At 38.7% G+C, this 20084-nt stretch overlaps 1 protein-coding gene across 3 annotated transcripts in view; it reads right to left on the reverse strand.

Moving 5' to 3' along the window:
* LOC131254379 (phenylalanine--tRNA ligase alpha subunit, cytoplasmic) overlaps positions 1–17283 on the reverse strand; it is a 51648-nt gene extending 34365 nt beyond the window's left edge. Inside the window, exons 1-3 of one of the 3 annotated variants that reach the window (XM_058255377.1) lie at positions 17043–17283; positions 16556–16741; positions 15858–15980 (exon numbers count right to left, since the gene is read on the reverse strand). In XM_058255377.1, coding sequence (XP_058111360.1) covers positions 15858–15980; positions 16556–16705 — 273 coding nt within the window. In that variant the 5' untranslated portion in view covers positions 16706–16741; positions 17043–17283. Of the gene's footprint in view, positions 1–15857; positions 15981–16555; positions 16774–17042 lie in introns of all 3 variants that reach the window. The other 2 variants (XM_058255375.1, XM_058255369.1) reach the window with 2 other exon arrangements.
* Between the last annotated feature and the right edge of the window lie 2801 nt (positions 17284–20084).

Here is a 20084-nt window from a genome sequence, read left to right on the forward strand (position 1 = left end):
TGGATGATATAATACTTTTGTAGCCCACAAAAAGTATTTAATAGTGAATGACCATTGTTTCTTGTGGTGTGGTCAGTGGTCCACCTGAGATTTGGATCTACTTCATTTTTCAAGCCATGCCTTAAAATAAACTGGCAAAATAGATGGACGGCCTAGATATACAACACATATACATCGCTGGTTCAAGGTCTACACAAAAGCCTACCGCAGGAACTTCCTGTACAGGGAAGCTAGTTTGGTGTCGTGGGCCTACCATGATGTTTGTCACATATCCATCCCATTCATTTGTTTTGCCCGATCATGATGCAGGACAATTAACCACTTACTCTGAAAGCTCGAACTGTTAGAGTATGGCGAATTAATCCCTTTATCTCAAAGCCCAGGCCCCACATCACATGGGTTAGGACCTCGGCCGAACCCCCCCTCGTGGGCCCCAAATCACATGGGTCACCCACCCCGAGTGTGTCCCCGCATCCCATAGGCTGCCCCACTTGAGGCCGATGTGAAATGCGCAATAATCACCCTCGGTAAGGAGTCTCGAACACGAGACCTCTCCCGTGGGCCCCAAATCACATGGGTCACCCACCCCGAGTGTGTCCCCGCATCCCACGGGCTACCCCACTCGAGCCCGATGTGAAAATGCCCCTGCATTAATCACTTCCGGTGAGGAGTCCCGCTTTGATACCAATTTGATGCAGGACAATTAACTACTTGCTCTGAAAGCTCGAACTGTTAGAATATGACGAATTAATCCCTTTATCTCATAGCCTAAGCCCCACATCACATGGGTTAGGACCTCGGCCGAACCCCCTTCGTGGGCCCCAAATCACATGGGTCACCCATAGAGCTGGGCATCGGACCGACTTGGATCGGATTGGGTCTAACTCGACTCGGTTCGAAATTTGCAGGGCTTGACCTGAACTCGATCCGATCCGGAGCCGAGTCCGGGTCATCTAACTCAAACCGATTCGAATTCGACTCAGTCAGGAAAACCGAGTCGGATCGGATTGGGCAAGGTTCGAATCGTTCATTTTTTTTCAACGGTGTGGAAATCATTATTCTCACTGTTTCCTATGGTGCGATCTACTTGATTATTGGATATACTTAAAATTTAGTATCAACGCCTAAAATGATCTGAAAAAACTAATGGACGGTGTGGATAAACCAAAAAAATTCAAGACAGGCCCCACATAGTTTACTCAGTAGGATAAAAATGTACTATAGCTCACAACAGCTATATAGCTTCTTGAAGAAGCTTTACACAAGCTGTATAGCTTCCTGAAGAAGCTTTGTAATTCCCAAGTACTGTTGTCTGTAGGTAAGACTAGCTATATAGCTGCTCTAGGTACTTGTCGTGCGAAGACAAGCACTGAAGCTCCTCGAGCTCCGAGTTGTACGAACGGTTCAAAGGAGATCAAAGTTACATGGGCCCCACAGTGATGTATTTATTATATCTACACCGTTCATCTATTTTTAGAGATCATTTTAGAGCATTATCCAAAAAATGAATCATATCCAAAGATCATCTGGACCACACCATAAATAGCAGCGGAGATAATGATTTTCACCGTTAAAAAATTTGTAGGGCCCACCATAACCTTTATTTTACATCCAATCTGTTCATAAGGTCACAGGTACGTGAATGAAGAGGAAAAACAAATTTCATAAGGTCACAAGTACCTGAATGAAGAGGAAAAACAAATTTCATATTGATCCAAAACTTATGTGGCCCTAAAAAGGGTTTCAATGGTAGACGTTCAATCTCCTACTAGTTTTTGCAGTGTGGTCCAGTTGATGGTTAGATCCGTCTTATTTTCTGTCTCAAGCCTTAAAATGAGCTCGCCAAATGGTTGGACAGTTTGAATATCAGACCCACAAATCTTACTGATGTCAATATAGCAGCTATATAGCTGGTGTGAGGTACACCAGCCAATCCGCTTCCTGTCTATTTGCCTGGCATATCAAGCAAGAAGCAAAGAACTGCACCTCTTTCTCTCTCTTTGCAACTCAGATGGCAAAAGAATCATGATCTTTAGCATACCAGCTCAAAACCTATGTAAGTTCTTATCAACTCTCCCTTTTTTCATACATATATATAATGAAAGTTATTAGAAGCTATAAAATACACACCATATATGGCCCGGATCGAATCGGATCGGATTTCGGATCGGTCCGATCTGGATTGACATTGATCCGAACCTGATCCGATAAACGGTCGGATCTGCCTGATCCTACCCAAACCGCACCGATCCAGGCCGTCGGTTTAGTTCGAACTGGGTCGAATCTGGTCACCCACCCCGAGTGTGTCCCCGCATCCCACAGGCTACCCCACTCAAACCTGGTGTGAAATGTGCATCAATCACCCTCGGTGAGGAGTCTCGAACACGAGACCTCCCCCGTGGGCCCCAAATCACATGGGTCACCCACCCCGAGTGTGTCCCCCCATCCTACGGGCTACCCCACTTGAGCCTGGTGTGAAAATGCCCCTGCATTAGATCATGTTAGGATATGGGCCAAAAAAATGAGGCATATCCACAACTCAAGTGGGTTGCGTGACAGGAAAAAGTGGGTAAGGAAATGCCTACCGTTAAAACCTCCCCGGGCTCCATTGTAAGGTTTATATGCCATCCAAACCATTAACAAGGTCATTCCTGCTAGGATGAACTGAAAACACTATAATATTAGCTTGATCTAAAACTTTTGTGTCCTTGCGAATGTTTCAATGGTGGACATTCAATCTCATTGTTTTGTGTCGTGTGGCCCACTTGACTTTTGGATTTGCCTATTTTTTTGTCCCATGTCCTAACATGATTAGGAAAAACAGAGGGACGGGGTGGATTTCTCACAAACATCATAGTGGGCCCCACCCAGCTTCATGTGCTCTCGTAAGCAATCTGCATCCCAACTAATTTTCTGTAAAATGTAAATTTCAATTTCATAGGTGAGCAACCCTCTCTAGCCAAGTCACAATTTCATGGACAAATTGATCGAACAATCATAACCTTAACTCATGGATGCTTGTTTATGAAAATAGGACCATTGGATTTCTTTTATTTTAACCGTCCAATTAGTGTCCACCATTCTAATACTTAACTTTGGATTTATGATATAACTACACTAGGTACTATAATTTGGACGATTTAATTAGATTACTTGTGTGCCATGTGTGCAATTTCTAAGTGCCTGCATATAGAATTCATTTTTTGTATTTTTAATATTAAAATAAATATGTTTTTGGGATATAATAAATTAGTCATTTATTTCTTTAAATGGGGCTCATTGAGGCCCATTTTATCATATGATGAGGATATGCTGACCGAAAGTGGTCCATTAGGATCCATTGGTTCTATTTAAAGAAAAATAAAGGATTAAATTATTTATTTTTAAATATTTTTGAAAAATAAATTAACAATATATATATATAATGAAAAAACAGTTAAAATTTTTATTTATATGGATTATGCAATGAATGGTTTGGATTGATGGGTAGAAGGGAGGGATGGATGGATGGGATGGTTGGATGGGAGGATGGATGGATGGGATGGTTGGATTAGGAGGATGGATGGATGGGTGGGTGGGTGGGTGGATTGGACAGTTGGATGGAAACTTATTAAGCATGCATTCTTTTTGTAATTTTTTTATTCTTAAATATGAAAAAGAAATGTGTATTTAGGCATCTCCTAAAGTTTCGCTGAAAAATTCCACAGTTTTTCCTATTTTTCTCGCATTTTCGATTATCGGCGATAACGATATTGTTTCAGTATCTCCAGCCAACGAAAATTGTAGCGATATCGACAACTCGAACACTGCATGTGATAGATGAAAAAGACTTTTCATCTTTCATATGTTGAATCTAAGGAGTTGACCAGCCTCATCTCTCGACTACAGGGGTTGCAGGAAAACTCGGATGCTAAGGATTCTCTAGTCTGGCACTGGGATAAATATGGAGTATTTTACAGTTAAATCTTTCTATTTCCTAATTTCCAGTTTTGATTCCGAGTTTCGTGCAGCCACACTGGTGTTGTGTGGTTCGATGGAGCTCCTCTAACAGTAGCAATTTTCGCTTAGTTGTCTAGCTGAAACAAGATTCAAACTATAAAAAATCTTTGTAAGAGAGAATGGTGCTTCCTAGTATATGTCTCCTATGTTTCAAGGATGCGGAGTCGGTGGATCATATTCTCATTCACTATGTTTCAAGGATGCTGAGTAAGTGGATCATATTCTCATAAATGGTCGCCTAGCAAAAGAGGTTTGGAGCAATGTTTTGCTTAGATTTGGTCTCTCTTGAGTGATGTCGAACTCTTTTGTTGAGTTTTATCGATCTTAGAATTGTGTGGCCTAGGGAGAAAAGATCTTCCTAGCTGGAGAGTCGCCTTATTAGCTGTTATCTAGTCCCTTTCGGTTGAGAGAAATGATTGTTGTTTCCGAAATAGAAGTAGCTCAGCTCTGGGGGTTATTTGTAGAGTTCATCAGTTTATAAGGGAGCGGATGCCTTAATCGGCTTGATTGTATTTTCCTTTTCTTCTTTTCTTTTGGGTTGTTTTTTCTATTCTTTCCTCCTTGTTTTTCTTAAAAGCCATTTCGGCCTAATAAATTTAGTATCTTAAATTAAAAATAAATAAATAAAGATCAAGATCATATCACAAAATTGACATCTTTTTTTCAAAAGCTATCTGAAAGGGGAAATAACAAGTCATCATCATCTTAGCCATATTCCAACTAATTGGGATCAGCTACATGAATCCCATTCCAGCATTCCACTCTATCAAGGGCCATAGGTCATCAAGTCTTAAAAAATAACAAGAAAAAAGATAATAAATCTCAAAAGATTTTCCAAAAAATAACTAAAACATCCTTCGTATGTTTGTTTTACATCCAGCCCACAATCGAAAGGGGTCCCATCTAATGGTGATTGGATGGCCAAGATGCATTGATTCCCTAGCTCCAAAAAACTTGACCTTGAGTTGATAGCCCGTAACGATCCATTGGATGACTATATAATTTGTCTTCCCTGGCTTCACGGAGCTTGATGGTGTTTTAGGTCATGCCACATCTTGTTTCATATTTGAAACATCATAAAAGTCAGCTCCTACTTCTGTAGTAATGGAGTTTTACGCCTATCAGCTCCTAGTGTTTTCCTTGAAACAAATGGCCTTTGATTTATGCACTCTGATCATCCTCAAGATGCAACCAATTTGACCATCTCAGCTTTGACATACACCAATAATGTGAAGGTAATGTAGTTAAAAGCATTCCAAGCGCACGCCTAAGCATTTTAGGCCACCTGCACCTCGCCTATGCCATAGGCAAGGCACCATCCTGAGGCATGTCTTTAGGGTGCGCACCGAATACCTGGCGCCTAGGTGCGCCCAGTGTTTAAGTTGTCGGCAAAAATATTGAATTATTGCCGATAATTTCTCATCAAAACTGAAAACCCCAAATTTCAAATATCTACCAGATATTGGTGAGATTTCGCCAATACTTTTTTTTTTTTTTTTGCTTTTCCAATAAAATGGTAAAATTGTCAACATTTTCGTTGATCATCGGCGACAAAATCAAGCATACATTCACCGTAAATACTAGAAATTTTTATAAAAAAAAAATAGAAAATACCTATTTCTTTCAGAAATGTTTGAGAAAGTAAATTTTGACACCTTTTGAAGAGTTCTGGAAGATTGTTGGCAGTTGGATTGCAAATTGTTAACTCCAGTCTTTAGAAGGTACAAAATAAACCCAAAAGTCTTCGATTAGGGTAATGAATTTCAAGGATTTCGGTAAGCTTTTTGTATTTTTGTTGGGAATTTCAGTCAAAAATTCCTTTGATGGCTATTTTCCCAGAATGAATTGGCGTTGAAGATGGTTCCGAATGGGATTTTAGGGTATAAAAGGAAAAGGGGGTTTCTATTTCCTTTTGTATACAGAGGTTTTAGGGTTTTAAAAGAACCAGGTTAGCTTTCCTTTTTTTAAATATCCAACTTAATGTATGCGTCGTATATCTATGTTGTCCATTCATTTTGCCATGTCATTTTTCGGGCATAGGCCAAAAAACGATACATATCCAGATCTTAGGTGGATCACACACCACAAGAAATAGTGGTCATTAAACACCCACCATTAAAAACTTCCTATGATCCACCGTAATGTTTATCTCCCATCCAAGTTGTTCATAGGTCACACAGACCTGGATGAAGGGAAAACACAAATATCAGCTTGATCCAAAACTTTTGTGGCCCACAAAAAGTTGTTAACGATCACTGACCACTGTTTCTTGTGGTGTGGTCAGTGGTCCATTAGAGAGTTGGATCTGCTTAATTTTTAAGTCCATGCCCTAAAATGAGTTGACAAAACAAATGGATGACGTAGATATACAACATATACATTGTGGGCCCCACGACCAAGTCCTATCCCACCCATGTTGCTGGAAATGTGGGATGGAAGCCTGAAAGCCTTTTGCAGGAACTTCCTGCAATAGAAAGCTAAGTGGGGGTTGTCGGGTCCACTATGATGTTTGTCGGAAACGCACCCCATCCATCTGTTTTGCCATACTATGTTAAGACTTGGGCCGAAAAATGAAGCAGGTCCAAAACTCTGTGCTGTTTATATGCCATCAATATTGTTCATAAGGTCATTCCTACTGGGATGAACTAAAAATTAAAAAAAATATTAGCCTGATGGCCCAAATCCAAAACATCTATGGCCCCCATCAATATTGTTCATAAGGTCATTCCTACTGGGATGAACTGAAAATAAAAAAATATTAGCCTGATGGCCCAAATCCAAAACTTCTATGCCCCACAAATGTTACAACCGTGTACGTTCAATTCTCATTGTTTCTTGTTGTGCAACCCACTTGAGTTTTTTATCTCTCATTTTTGGGCCCATATCCTAAAATGATCTAGAAGAAAAGATGGACAGGGTGGATTTCTCACAAGCATGACGGTGAGCCCCACCTAGCTTCCTGACTTCCCATATCAGAAAGTTCATGCAAAAGGCTTTCACCAGGCAATTTGCATCCTCCGCGTCTGGACACGACGAGCGCAACTTTACAGAGACCCAGGAACCAACGATGTTAGTGGGACCCTGACCGTACGGCCCAACTCGATGTATGCATTGTATATCCACATCGTCCATCTGTTTTCTCAACTTATTTTAGGGTAGCGTCCCAAAAATGAAGCAGATACAAATTTCAGGTGGACCACACCATAGGAAACAATAATTATTGACCATTAAAATCTTTTGTGGGCCACAAAAGTTTTGGATCGTTCAGAAATTGTTTCCTTTCATCTAGGTATGTGTCCTATCAACAAGTTGGATGGTCAATAAACATTACAGTGGACCTTGGTACGTTTTTAATGGTGGGCATTCAATGGCCACTGTTTCCTATGGTGTGGTCCACCTAAAATTTGTATATGCTTCATTTTTTAGATCATGCCCTAAAATAAGCTGGCAGAACAGATGGACGATGTGGATATACAATACGTACATCAAGGTGGGCCCTATGGTCAAGGTCCCACCAACATCACTAGTTTCGGGGTCACAGCCGAGCCGTGCTCAGATGGGACACCTAAGTCGAGCATGTATCTAGAGATGTGGGTGGGACCCTGACCAAGGGGTTCACCTCAATGCATGCATTGTATACTACGTCATCTATCCATTTTGCCAGATCATTTTATGGCATGGACCCAAAAATGAAGCAGATCCAAATCTCTAGTGTACCACACCATCTTACGGTAGCACATGTTTTTAAGCTCTCATTAAATGAAAACCAATTATGTATGCATTCTTTTTTTTTCTTTTTTTTTATTCCTAATAATGTAAATATATGTATTTAGGCATCTCCTAGAGTTTCACTGAAAAATTCCACTGTTTTCCCCATGTTCCCCTGCATTTCTGATTATCGGCAATAACGATATTGCTTCTCTCTCTTGCCAACGAAACATGTAGCGATACCAACTCCTCAAACACTAGATGAGCCTGGGTTCCCCCTTCATAATGTTTTGAGATGCTTTTCTAGTACCTTAAAGAATGGTTATTTGGGTTGTTGGACACCCAATAAGGGTGGAAAGACATCTTATAAACCACCTTCGATAACATTTTCCTCATTTCATTTAGGTTAAAAGCTTTGATTTATGGGGAAAATAAAAAAAAAAAGGTTCACCAAATGATAGATTTTTTTCATAAACCCGTGAGCTTTTCTTCTTAATTTCTTTCTTCTATTACTGTTTTAAGCACTACATCCGACTTCTTACAAGCAACTTGGGTTTCCATTTATACCATAGAAGAGATGTAACATAAATTAGGAGCAAGGTATCCCAAATCGATTACGTATCGGCCGTAACGGTTACGGTTGGGCCCGTTACGCGATACGAGGGCGTAACGGGCAATGGGCCGATTTTGTAACCGTAACGGTTGTTACGGACCCATAATGGCTATTACAAGCCTTGAAAAAAAAAAACTTACCTTTCTTCTTCTTCTTCTTCTTATTCCTCTTCTCGGACAGCTGCGGTTGCGGCTGCAGTTTTCTTCTCTCTCTCTCTCTCTCTCTCTCTCTCTCTCTCTCTCTCTCTCTGTGTTCTTTCCCTCTTTCCCTCTTTTTTCTTTTCGGTTTCCCTCTCTTTTTTTTTCTTTTTTTTTTGTTGCAGGTGTACCACACACCAGCTTAGCTGCTATGTACATGTCACGCTAAGATGAACGCTGACACTCCTCGAGCTCCGAGTTGTACGAACAGTTCAAAGGAGATCAAAGTGATATGGGCTCCACAGTGATGTATTTATTATATCTACACCGTTCATCTATTTTTAAATATCATTTTAGAGCATTACCCAAAAAATGAATCATATCTAAAGATCGTCTGGACCACACCAAAAATAGCAGTGGAGATGATGATTTTCACCGTTAAACAATTCATAGGCCCACCATAACATTTATTTTCCATCCAATCTGTTCATAAGGTCAAAAAGACTTGAATGAAGAGGAAAAACAAATTTCATATTGATCCAAAAGTTCTGTGATCCCAAAAAAGGTTTCAATGGTAGACGTTCAATCCCCCACTGGTTTTTGCAGTGTGGTCCACTTGATAATTAGATCTGTATTATTTTTCGTGTCAAGCCTTAAGACGATCTCGTCAAATGAATGGACGATTTAAATATAACACATTCATCACGAGTGGGGCCCAAAAAACTTTGACACATGTGCTACACTTCACAATCCGAGTCCCGCCTAATTCGGGCCCTTAAAAAATTGTACACGAGACATATATTAACTTAAAATTTACTAATTAAATTATGAACTGTAATTGCTAACTCACAATGTCAAAATCAAATTATTTGAATAGTTTTAATTGTTATTTGGTGGACTTTTATTTTTTAAAATAGGGCCTTTTGATTTTTTTCATGATTCACTATCCAATAAATGTCCACCAATATATAAGTGGGATAATGGCAATAAATTGCATGAATTTGAGGCTAATTTGGGGCATAGATTGGTCCTCCAAGTCAACCCGAAATTGGCAACGCCATCTACCTGAATTTAATTTCATTTTTTTAAAGAACTATTGGGAGAAAGATATTAAATTGTTAAGTATATAAATTATATATTTAGAAAATTAAATATATGAATTTTGTAGTCAAATTCAGGTTACCTGGTTCAAAAATTAATCAGATAGTCTGATACAACTTCTCACCAAAGAGTGGACCGTTACACCATCATAAACATGTTCCAATTTATAAATGAATGCATATTTGGAATGCTTGGAATATTTCGGATTTAATCCATATTTTTTTGGCAAAAAAAAATTTTGCGTCGTTACACCCCCGTATCGCCATTACGCCCCCGTATCCGTATCGGTTTTGGATGGCACCTTTACGCCAACCGATACTGATACGGGATACCTTGATTGGGAGGGCTTTTAGGGGAATCAGAAATTTTGGATTAGAGGATTTGATGTTATTGAAATTCTGGATTTTAAGAATATTTGGATTGTGGGAAAGAAAAGAAAAGTGCAATGATTATCCAAGATGTATTCCCTGAGCACTATTAAAATATGGATTCCTATGGATTCCATTTTTTAGGGACTTATTTGGATGGCAAGTGGAAATCTCATATTCCTCTCACAATTTTCACCCATATCCTGTGCATGAGATTTGACTATGGAAAAGGTTAATGATAGCTATTTCAAATCTCAGTATTTCCTTTGTTATTCAAACAACGCAAAAGGTCCAAACAATGCAAAAACTTTGAGGTTTTTCTTTTATTTTCCCAAAATCCAAGCATGCCCTTAGGGTTTGTAAACTTTGGGAATTTATTAAAATATGATGTTAGGCTGGGGAATTTGGAGAAGTTTGGGAATTGGGAAGTTTAGGGTTAGGATTTGGAGAAATTAAAATTTTAAGGTTTATAATTGAGCAAATTTACGAAAATTTTGAGAATGGGACCTTGAGCTAAGAGTAATAGGAAATTTTATGAAATTAGGGTCTCTAAGACTAGGGTTAGAATGGATGTAATTGGGTGGGTGTCATGTTCTAATGATATATGCCAAAGTGAATGGTCATTCTTGGCTAGTTGTAATTTAAATTTGTTTTTCGTTGAGCCTTTGTGCTCCTTAATAAAGCCATGACCTTTTTTTTTTTTAAAAAAAGTTTGGGAAATTGAGTAATTTGAATTTCTAGGGTTTTGTGAATCACTAGAATGTTTGAGTAGATGTAAGTTTTTGAAGTGGTGTCTAACTATCGCACTACTAAATATATAATAATATTACCATTAGTTATATTACTATGTAAAAATTAGTTTTAGAGCTAAAACTATTAAGTCAATATTTATCTCTTTATAACATATATCATAGAAAATCAATTTTAAAAAAAAAAAAAATACACCTAGAATCACAAGTGTTTCGGGGGCAGTTCCGCCCAACGTCTTTTAATTACACTGGTAATAATTGGACAATTGAGTTGCTCATCTCCTCCACCAATCTAAAGGTTGATCTATAGTATGTTCCATCAACTAATCCATTCATTCATTCGTTAATAGATTCATCTAAAGATCCACCGACAAACTCTTCATGTCTATTAGTTGTAGGATCCTTCCAACTAGGTGTCGCTCCCTCTTCAAATTGCGAATCGGACTCTTGCTCTTGCTCCCACTTTCTACCCATTTATGCTTGTTTACATTTTGAAACAGACCCATCCCTGCTCCTGCACTTGAATTTGTTGTGACTTCGTTTCACACTTCTTGCAACTATAGTTTATCTTCTTGGATTTTAGCACTTTCGACAAGCACGTCACTTGTCAGATCTTTAGAAACTTATTCCAATGAATCTCATAATGTATTCTTTGAAATTCTCCTATTCATCATGAAACTTGTGCATTTTGAGTTTTACATCAAAAGTGTAATCATAATCCTTCGATCAAGTCTTACATCATTAGCGCAATCATAATCCTTTAATCGGTCATCTCTTTTACCATGCGGATTGTAAAAGAAAACATCATTAGAGCACCACAACCAAATTCCAAGATGTCGCCACCTTCTCGCACAAGAGGAGCCACTCATTGAAGTTGTGTCAACATAAGCAAATTATCTAGTTGACTTAAAATCACATGGAGCATTCCTTCCACATAATCATATCTTCTTATTATTTCTTTCCACAACATCTCTCCTTGATCATTAGTTGCCTTATACAAGCCCGCAAATGAACTTTCTTCGATACCAATTTTACAAAAGATGGATGAAAAAGTAAATAAGAGAGAAAAATAACATATTTCTGCACAACCCACACAATTCAAAGTTGAGTCTTAGGTTTTCTACCTTTGCAAGAGAATATTTTCTCCAAACTCATTCCCTCACACTTCCTTTTTTTTTTAATTCCAATCAGATTATTCAATTCCCTCATACACATAGCTTAAAGATCTTTATATAGGACTAAATACAAAAGATAATGATCTATAGAGTCTTCAAATCTGGACTCCACAAATTTTAAATCTAAACCATATTCTTATTTGGAATCCATTTTTAAGGTCATGTTTAGATTTTGACTATGGAAAAGGCTAATGAATACTATTTCAAATCTTAGTACTTCCTTTGTTATCAAAACAATGGAAAAACTTTGAGTTTTCTTTGCTTGTCTTGTCTTTTCTTTTCCCTGAATCCAAGTAGGCCCTCAAGGATTGCAAACTAAGGGGATTTCAGCAAAATTATGATTTTGGATTGGGAATTGGAAATTTTAGGGTAAGGACTAGGGGAAACTGAAAATTTAAGGTTTATAGTTTAGCAAATTTAAGGAAAATTTGACAATGGCATCTTGAGCTAAGAGTAATAGGAAATTTTAAGAAATTAGGCTTTATAAGTTTGGGAAATTGGGGGACTTTGAACTTCTAGGGTTTTGTGGTGGATTCATTGGAATGTTTGAGAAGATATAATTTTTTGAAGTGGTGTCTAACTATCATGCTATTAAAATAGATAATAACATTACAATTAGTTATATTTTACCATGCAAAAATGAGTTTTAGGACTAAAACTATTAAAATAATATGTATCTCTATATAACACATCATATAAAATTAATTTTAAAAAATAATTGCGCTAGAGTCGCAAGCATTTTGGGGGCAGTTCTTCCAGCATCTTTTAACTACACTAACACTAATTTGATCGTTGAGTTGCTCATCTCCTTCACCAATCTAAAGGTCAATCCATAGTCTTTTTCAGCAACTAATCCATCCATTGATTCATTGATAGATTCATCCATCGATCCACCAAGACACTCTTCACATGCATTAGTTGTTGCCACTCCCGCATGGAGTTGCAGTTCCCACGATCCAAGCAAGCCCTCAGGGTTTGTAAACTCATTGACTTTAGCAAATTATGATTTTGGGTTGAGGAATTTGGTGAAGTTGGGGAATTATAAAATTTAGGATTAGGATTTGGGGAAACTTAAAATTTAGGGTTTATAATTAGCCAAATTTAAGGAAAATTTGAGATTGGGATCTTGAGCTAGGAGTAAGAAGAAATTTTACAAGATTAGGGCTTCAATGTCTGGGAAATTGGGGGATTTGAAATTCTAGGGTTCTATGGATTCATTTGAATGATTGAGTAGGTGTGAGTTTTTGAAGTGGTGTCTAACTTTCATGCTATTAAGATATGTAATAACATTACAATTAGTTATATTTTACTATGTAAAAATTAGATTTATAGCTAAAACTATTAAAACAATATGTACCTCTATATAAAATGTATCATATAAAAATCAATTTCAAAAAGTAATTGCGCCTAGAATCACAAGCGTTTCAGGGGCAATTCTGCCCCACGCCTTTTAACTACACTAGCACTAATTCAACTATTGAGTTGCTCATCTCCTCCAATTTAAAGGTCAATCTATAATCCTTTCATCAACTAATCCATCATATGATTTGTTGATAAATTCATCTATTGATCCACCAACAAACTCTTCGCATGTATTAGTTGTAGGATCCTTCCAACTAGGTGCCACTCCCGCTTAGAGTCGTGGTTCAGACTCTCACTCTCACTCCCACTTTCTACCCATTTATACTTGTTTACATTTTAAACATTATTGTCCTCTCCCGCACCTAAATTTATTACCGCTTCGCGCAACAATAATTTCTCTTCTTGAATTTCAGCACTTTTGATATGCACATCACTCGTCGGATATTTGGACACTTCTTCTAATGAATTTTATTTGCTTTCTCTGAAACTCTCATATTCTTCATAAAACTCAAGCATCTTGTGTTTTGCATCATAAACACAGTCACAATCCTTCAAGTAGTCTTCTCTTTTACAATGAGGATGAGAGAAGAAAACACCATCAAAACCGCTACAATCAAATTCCAAGATGTTGCCACCTTTTCGCACAAGAGTCCCTCTTTGAAGTCGTATAGATAGAAGCAATTATCTAGTCGACTTAAAATCTCATAGAGCATTACTTCCATATAATCATATCTTCGTATAATTTCCTCCATGACATTCCCCTCGGTGCTCATCATTTGCCTTACACAAGCCCAAAGATTATTTTTTTGAAACAATGATAATGAAATTCATTAAAAGAAAGGCTAGAGGCCAAAGAACACAAAAAAGACAATGCAAAGAAAAGCAAAAAAGACAATATGACTAAAAACTTTATAACACTAGCCAACTAACTGGAAACTGATCAGCAGCCAAAAAGTTAGTTGCATGCACCCAGCCCAACATACAGCCCACCAGCTAGATCCTTATAAAAGTACTTCACAAAGAATTTACTGGATTTTTCGATGTGCCATACCAATCTATCTTCCCCCAAGGGGTAATGGATGCCGACTTGACAAGAGATCTAGAAGCCCCAACTCCTCCAACTCTTCATCATTAAGATTTCTTCTGCAAGGAGTGCAAATGACTGCCTCACCATGAAACAAGAAGCACCCCTCCACCAAAATATTCAGCTTTGTGGCGATACCTGCTAATCGGGGAAATAAGATGCTCAATTTTTTACTCCCGACCCATGCATCTTCCCAAAAGTGAATCTTCTTACCATTCCCGAGTAGGAGCCCCACATTTTCCCAAACCTATTCTTTCATTAAATTTGCCGACTTCTATAATGCGGAGGCCCTATACAAAGATGATGCTTTTGTCCACCTTCCCCTTTCTTCAACATCATATTTTCTACACGATACTTTTCTCCACAAGCTGCCTACCTCTACCCAAACCTCCAGACCCACTTTCCCAACAATGCCCTATTCATTACCTCCAAATCTCGTAGAATTACACCTCCACGGTCCATTGGTTTACATACTTCTGCGCAATTTGACAAAAGATGGATGAAAAAGTAAATGGGATGAGAATAACATATTTATGAACAACCCACACAATTCAAAGAAGTTCTTCAACCTCACACTTCTTTTATATTCCAATCACATTATTCATCAACTCCTCATACGCATGGCCTTATATATATATATATATATATATATATATATGATAATGACATAAAGAGATCTTCAAATCTAGACTCCATTGATTTTAAATCTAAATCATAATCTAAAATTTGACATCTATATATCCAATCCAAAAGGAGAATAACAACTAACATCATCATCATCATCTAAGCCTTATCCCAATTAACCGGGTTTGGTTACATGAATCATATTCGGCCATTCCACTCTATCAAGGGCCAGGTCTTCAGGAATAACAATTAACATAAATATTCTAAATCGCAACACGTCCTCCCAAAATAACCAAAATAGCCTGTGTATGGGCTGTTTTAGATCCAGCCCCACAAACAAGGGGGGTCCTCCAATTAATATAGATGGCCCAGATGCATCACGTATCATATATAACAGATTTTAAAACCATGGTATACCAAGATTGGCCTTATGTACAGGCATGCATCGTCACCTTTGTATTAGGGCCTGTTTAGTTTTCCAATTTCCTATGAAATGCAAAATAAATGAGCCATCATTATCACTTCTAGGTGTTTGTTTAAACAGGAATTATGACTTGTAAATCAAGAGTCAAATACACTTGTAAAGAAAGTAGGTAAAGTAATTTGTAATCATTACATTTTTCACATTATAAAATTACCAATTTTGCAGTGATTTATGGGTGAAACAAACAATGTAGCAAAATCATCATTGCAATCAAATGTCGATGATGTCACCACATAATTACAAGAGTAAATAATCATTACTCATTTACGGACATTTACCTTGTAATTGAAAAACCAAACAGGCCCTTAGTGTCGTGTAGCTTGTGGTTCATTAAGCGCCTAACATCCTTTAATAATTTTCATGCATTGAACAAGAAGGAACGAAAAGCGAGAATATTGAATAATGTGCAATTTTCAAACCATCTTCTAACATTGGCCATTTTGCCATCCTAACCTGTAGCTCTTCGCGAGGGATCCCCTCCGGGGGTACAGCCAAGAAGAGCTGCACTTCGGGAGAGCCGGCAACAGTGTATGATCTACCTTCATCAGTAAGTACCCACCACTCCCTCTTGATATCCTGCACCACCAAGAAGAAACCATTGTTATAGAAGATAAAAACAGGTTCTTTAACAGCCATTTTCATAGAAACCCATAACAAGAGAAATTCTGAAACAAGCTGACTTTAAAAAGGTAAATATGTGGGTATCTCATGCTAGGTACCTACTTCACTAACATGGGAGAAATGCCTAAGCACGCATGAAATCCACGCTGTCCATCACACACACCACACCTCCTTGGGCCACGCTCCCATAAATAAGGATGATTCAACACTCATGTGGGCCACCCCAATTTATTTATTTTACCTACAACCTCAAAATTCACACGGTAAGCCCCACCTGAATAACAGAATATTGTGATTGTTGGGTAATCATTTCATCCTGATGAGGCACATCAGATGAATAGATGGGATGGCATATAAACACCATGCTGGGTCCTACACAAAACTAATGGTGGGTGTTCCAACCCATCTGTTACCTGTGGTGTGGCCTACCTGAGTTTTGGAAGATCATGATTTTTGGGACCAGTGGTTAAAATGTGGCTGGGTACCTGATGCACAGGGTGGATCTCGTGAAAGTTCCATCAAAGACGAACCTGCGCATCGACGAGTCTGAAGCCGTGGAGGCTCTTGATTATGTTGACGATCTCATTGTGGTCGATCCCGATGGTAGCGGAGAACTTACCCGAATCCGATATCTCTTCGTTCGATTCAAGGAAGCTGAGAACCGCCTCCTCTGCACCCATATCTTTTTTCTCCTCTTCCACTTCGCAGCTTAAGCCCTAGTTCGTTCAACACATTCCTAACCTCAGCCCTAAAATTATATGTGATGATAGGAATGGGAAGCGGTTTTAAATAGAGACAGAGGCAGCGAGAGAGAGTTAGGATTGGGATGGAAAGGGTATAGGTAGGGGTGTCAACGGGCCGGGCCAAGCTGTGTCCAAGCCCGGTCTGCATTGTTCAACATAGACCCAAGTCCAGCCCGAGCCCATGACGAGCCAAAATATTCCAGCATGAATACAGCCTGATATTTTTATGCTGCGTCTGACACTGAGTGTTTCTCTAATCGGGAGAGAGACTGACCTGTTTAAGGCTATAAGGCGAGAATGGCGTCAGATTCGGAGTGGATACCGGCGAAAATCCGGCGGAGCGGTGATCGGCGAAAGGTAGGAAGAGATGAGAGCTTGGAAGATGAGAGAGAGGAAGATTTCGGAGCTTGGAAAATTGAGAAACAGGGGCGTGGGCTGCTGCTTGAAAGACGAGAGCAGGTAGCGTGGCAGCAACGGAAGGGCGCCGCTTGAGTGGATTCCCGGATCCACCTGGGTAGCCTTAATGCATGTGCCTTGCATCCAGGCCGTCCATCTGTTTTGAAAGCTCATTTTAGGGGAAACGGATTGGCTACTGCCCTGCCCCCGGCCATCTACTCCCCCTTCCCACCAGCCAATGGCTGATGGTCGGTGCTCTCTGGGCCCCACCATGTTGTATGTGTTTCATCCATGCCGTCCATCTATTTTTATAGATCATTTTATATTATGAGATCAAAATAAAATATATTACTACCTCAATTGGACCACATTATGGGAAACAGTGTTGAATGAACATTGACCATTAAAAACATTTTTAAGGCCATAAAAGTTTTGGATCAAGCTGATCTTTGTTTTTTCCCTTCATCTGGGTCTTCATGACCTAATCAACAGATTGGATGTCAAATAAACAGTACAGTGGGCCTTAGGAGGATTTTAATGGTGGATATCCAATTGCTATTGTTTTCCTGTGGTGTGGTCCACCTGAGATTTATATTCCTCTCAATTTTGACCATAGTTCCTAAAATGATCAAGAAAAAACGATGAACGGAATGGATGAAACACATACATCATGGTGGGCCACAGAGAACCCATCACTGGTGGCAGGGGGAGTAGCCAATCCGTTCTCCATTTCAGGGATACAAACCTCAGGTGGACCACACTACAGAAACAGTACTGGTGAGTGACCGTTAAAAACTTCTCCAGGACGACAAAAGTTTTGAATCAAGATGGTGTTTGTGTCCTTTCATCCAAGTTTTTTAACCTTATCAGTACGTTGGATGGCAAACAAACATTCCAGTGGCCCCAAGAAATTTCTAACAGTGGGTATTCAATCATCATTGTTTCCTGTCATATGGTCCATCTAAAATTTCAACCTGCTTCCGCTTCACTTTTAGGATCATGTCTTAAAATGAAATGTGGATATAAGTCTTGCATACATCAAGGCGGTTCCATAGACAGGGATCCACCTACGTGATGGATACATGGAAGCAGCCCCGAAAGGAGCCAGCGGCTTCAGTGGCCTCCACCATAATGTCCAAGTGAAATCCACCCTAGCCACCAGTTGTGACGCCCAATTTTGAGACCAGGGCTCAAATATCAGCTTCATCGGTGGTTTAGATAAACCAATCAATTGAAAATAGTGTAGTGGACAATGCTTATCCTCTATAATATTTCCTTTAGTATGGCCCACCTAAATCACATTTAGACAAAATTTTGGCCTCATGCCTAGATTTTAGAGTGCCATTTAATTACCCTGATGGGCCATGTAAAAATTAAGAGTGTACGGCTTTCTCTCAACTGTTTTGTTTGATGTGACCCACATGAATCATGAAGGGATGCAATTTATGGGTCACGTGCCTATATACTTGTGTGAAATCTAATGGTTGGAGTGGATTTTATTATAATCATCACAGTGTCATTATAAAAATCAAGGGTGAACATTTCACTCCCAAATGTTTCCTTTCATGTGGGCAACCAAATCACTAATTAACCTGATTTGTGTCTTTGGGCCTGTTATGGGATTAAATATCTAATGGTTAAGTGGATATTGCATAAACATCATGGTGAATCCCATTAAAATGAAGAATTGTGCCCCATTTAATTTCCTTTTTTCCATCCTTTTTTTTTTTTCAAAATAATCTTAGCACCGGAAGAAACAACACAATTTGATTTTTGGTGGGGCCTACAGTAATATGTATGTGAAAAGTCCACTTCAACCATGAGACGCATAATCCCAATTTAGGCCTAGAGCCAAAATCATCATGCTAACTTGTGACTTGGTCAACCACAACAAACAAACATTTGGGACAGAGACATACACCCTTAATTTTTACAAGGCCTGCTGTGATGATTATATCAAATTTAACTCCATCCATTAGATATCACACCATAATTTATGCCTACACCCTAAAATTCAGGCCTATTCATGATTCAAATGGGTCATACCAAGGGAAACAACTTGAAGGGTGATCATTGCCCCGTGTACTATTTTCAATCATGTGTTCCACCTTAATAAGGGATTCCGTGATCTTTGGTCCCTTTGCTTAACATGAGGTGATGCACCGTGGTAAGGGTGGATTTTACGTAAACATCACCATGAGGTCCACCCATGTAGCTTGCAATGAAAGAAACCTCCTGGAAGGTAGTGGAATAATAATTATACTGATCAATAAGGTAGCTTTCCGAAGAATAAAAATGTACCGGCATGTAAAATCATATTAGTTTTTTTTTTTTTTGTAAAATTTCATTCTTACTATACTGGTGGAAGTCCAAATTGGTGGGGTTTTTTTCTTAAATAGTTGGGAGAGTGACCCCTTGATTTTTCACAGGCTCACTGTGATATGTGTTTGAAACCCACTGTGACCATTAGATGTGTAATCCAAATTCAGCCCAAAGCCAGAAAGCCAAGCTAACATATGATTCATTTGGGCACATTCATTCTGTTCATCCATTTTTAAAAATCATTTTAGGGCTTTATCCTAAGAAAAATAGGGATATCAATCTTAGGTAGACCATACCACAGGAAAACAATAGTGATTGGATATCCATCATTTAAATCCTCCTAAGGCCCATTGTACTGTCTATCAGACATCCAATCTGTTAATTAGGTTATAAATACCCAGATGAAGGGGGGGAAAAAGATCAGCTTCATCCAATACTTTTATGGCCCCCAAAAAGTTTTTAACTGTCAACGTTCATTCAACATTGTTTCCTGTAATGTGGTCCAATTGAGATTTGGAAATACCTCATTTTATGTATAATACCATAAAATGATCTATAATAATAGATGGACGGCATCGATGAAACACATGCATCATGG

The sequence above is a fragment of the Magnolia sinica genome, chromosome 1 (genome assembly GCF_029962835.1).
Source record: "Magnolia sinica isolate HGM2019 chromosome 1, MsV1, whole genome shotgun sequence".
Classification (NCBI taxonomy): domain Eukaryota; kingdom Viridiplantae; phylum Streptophyta; class Magnoliopsida; order Magnoliales; family Magnoliaceae; genus Magnolia; species Magnolia sinica.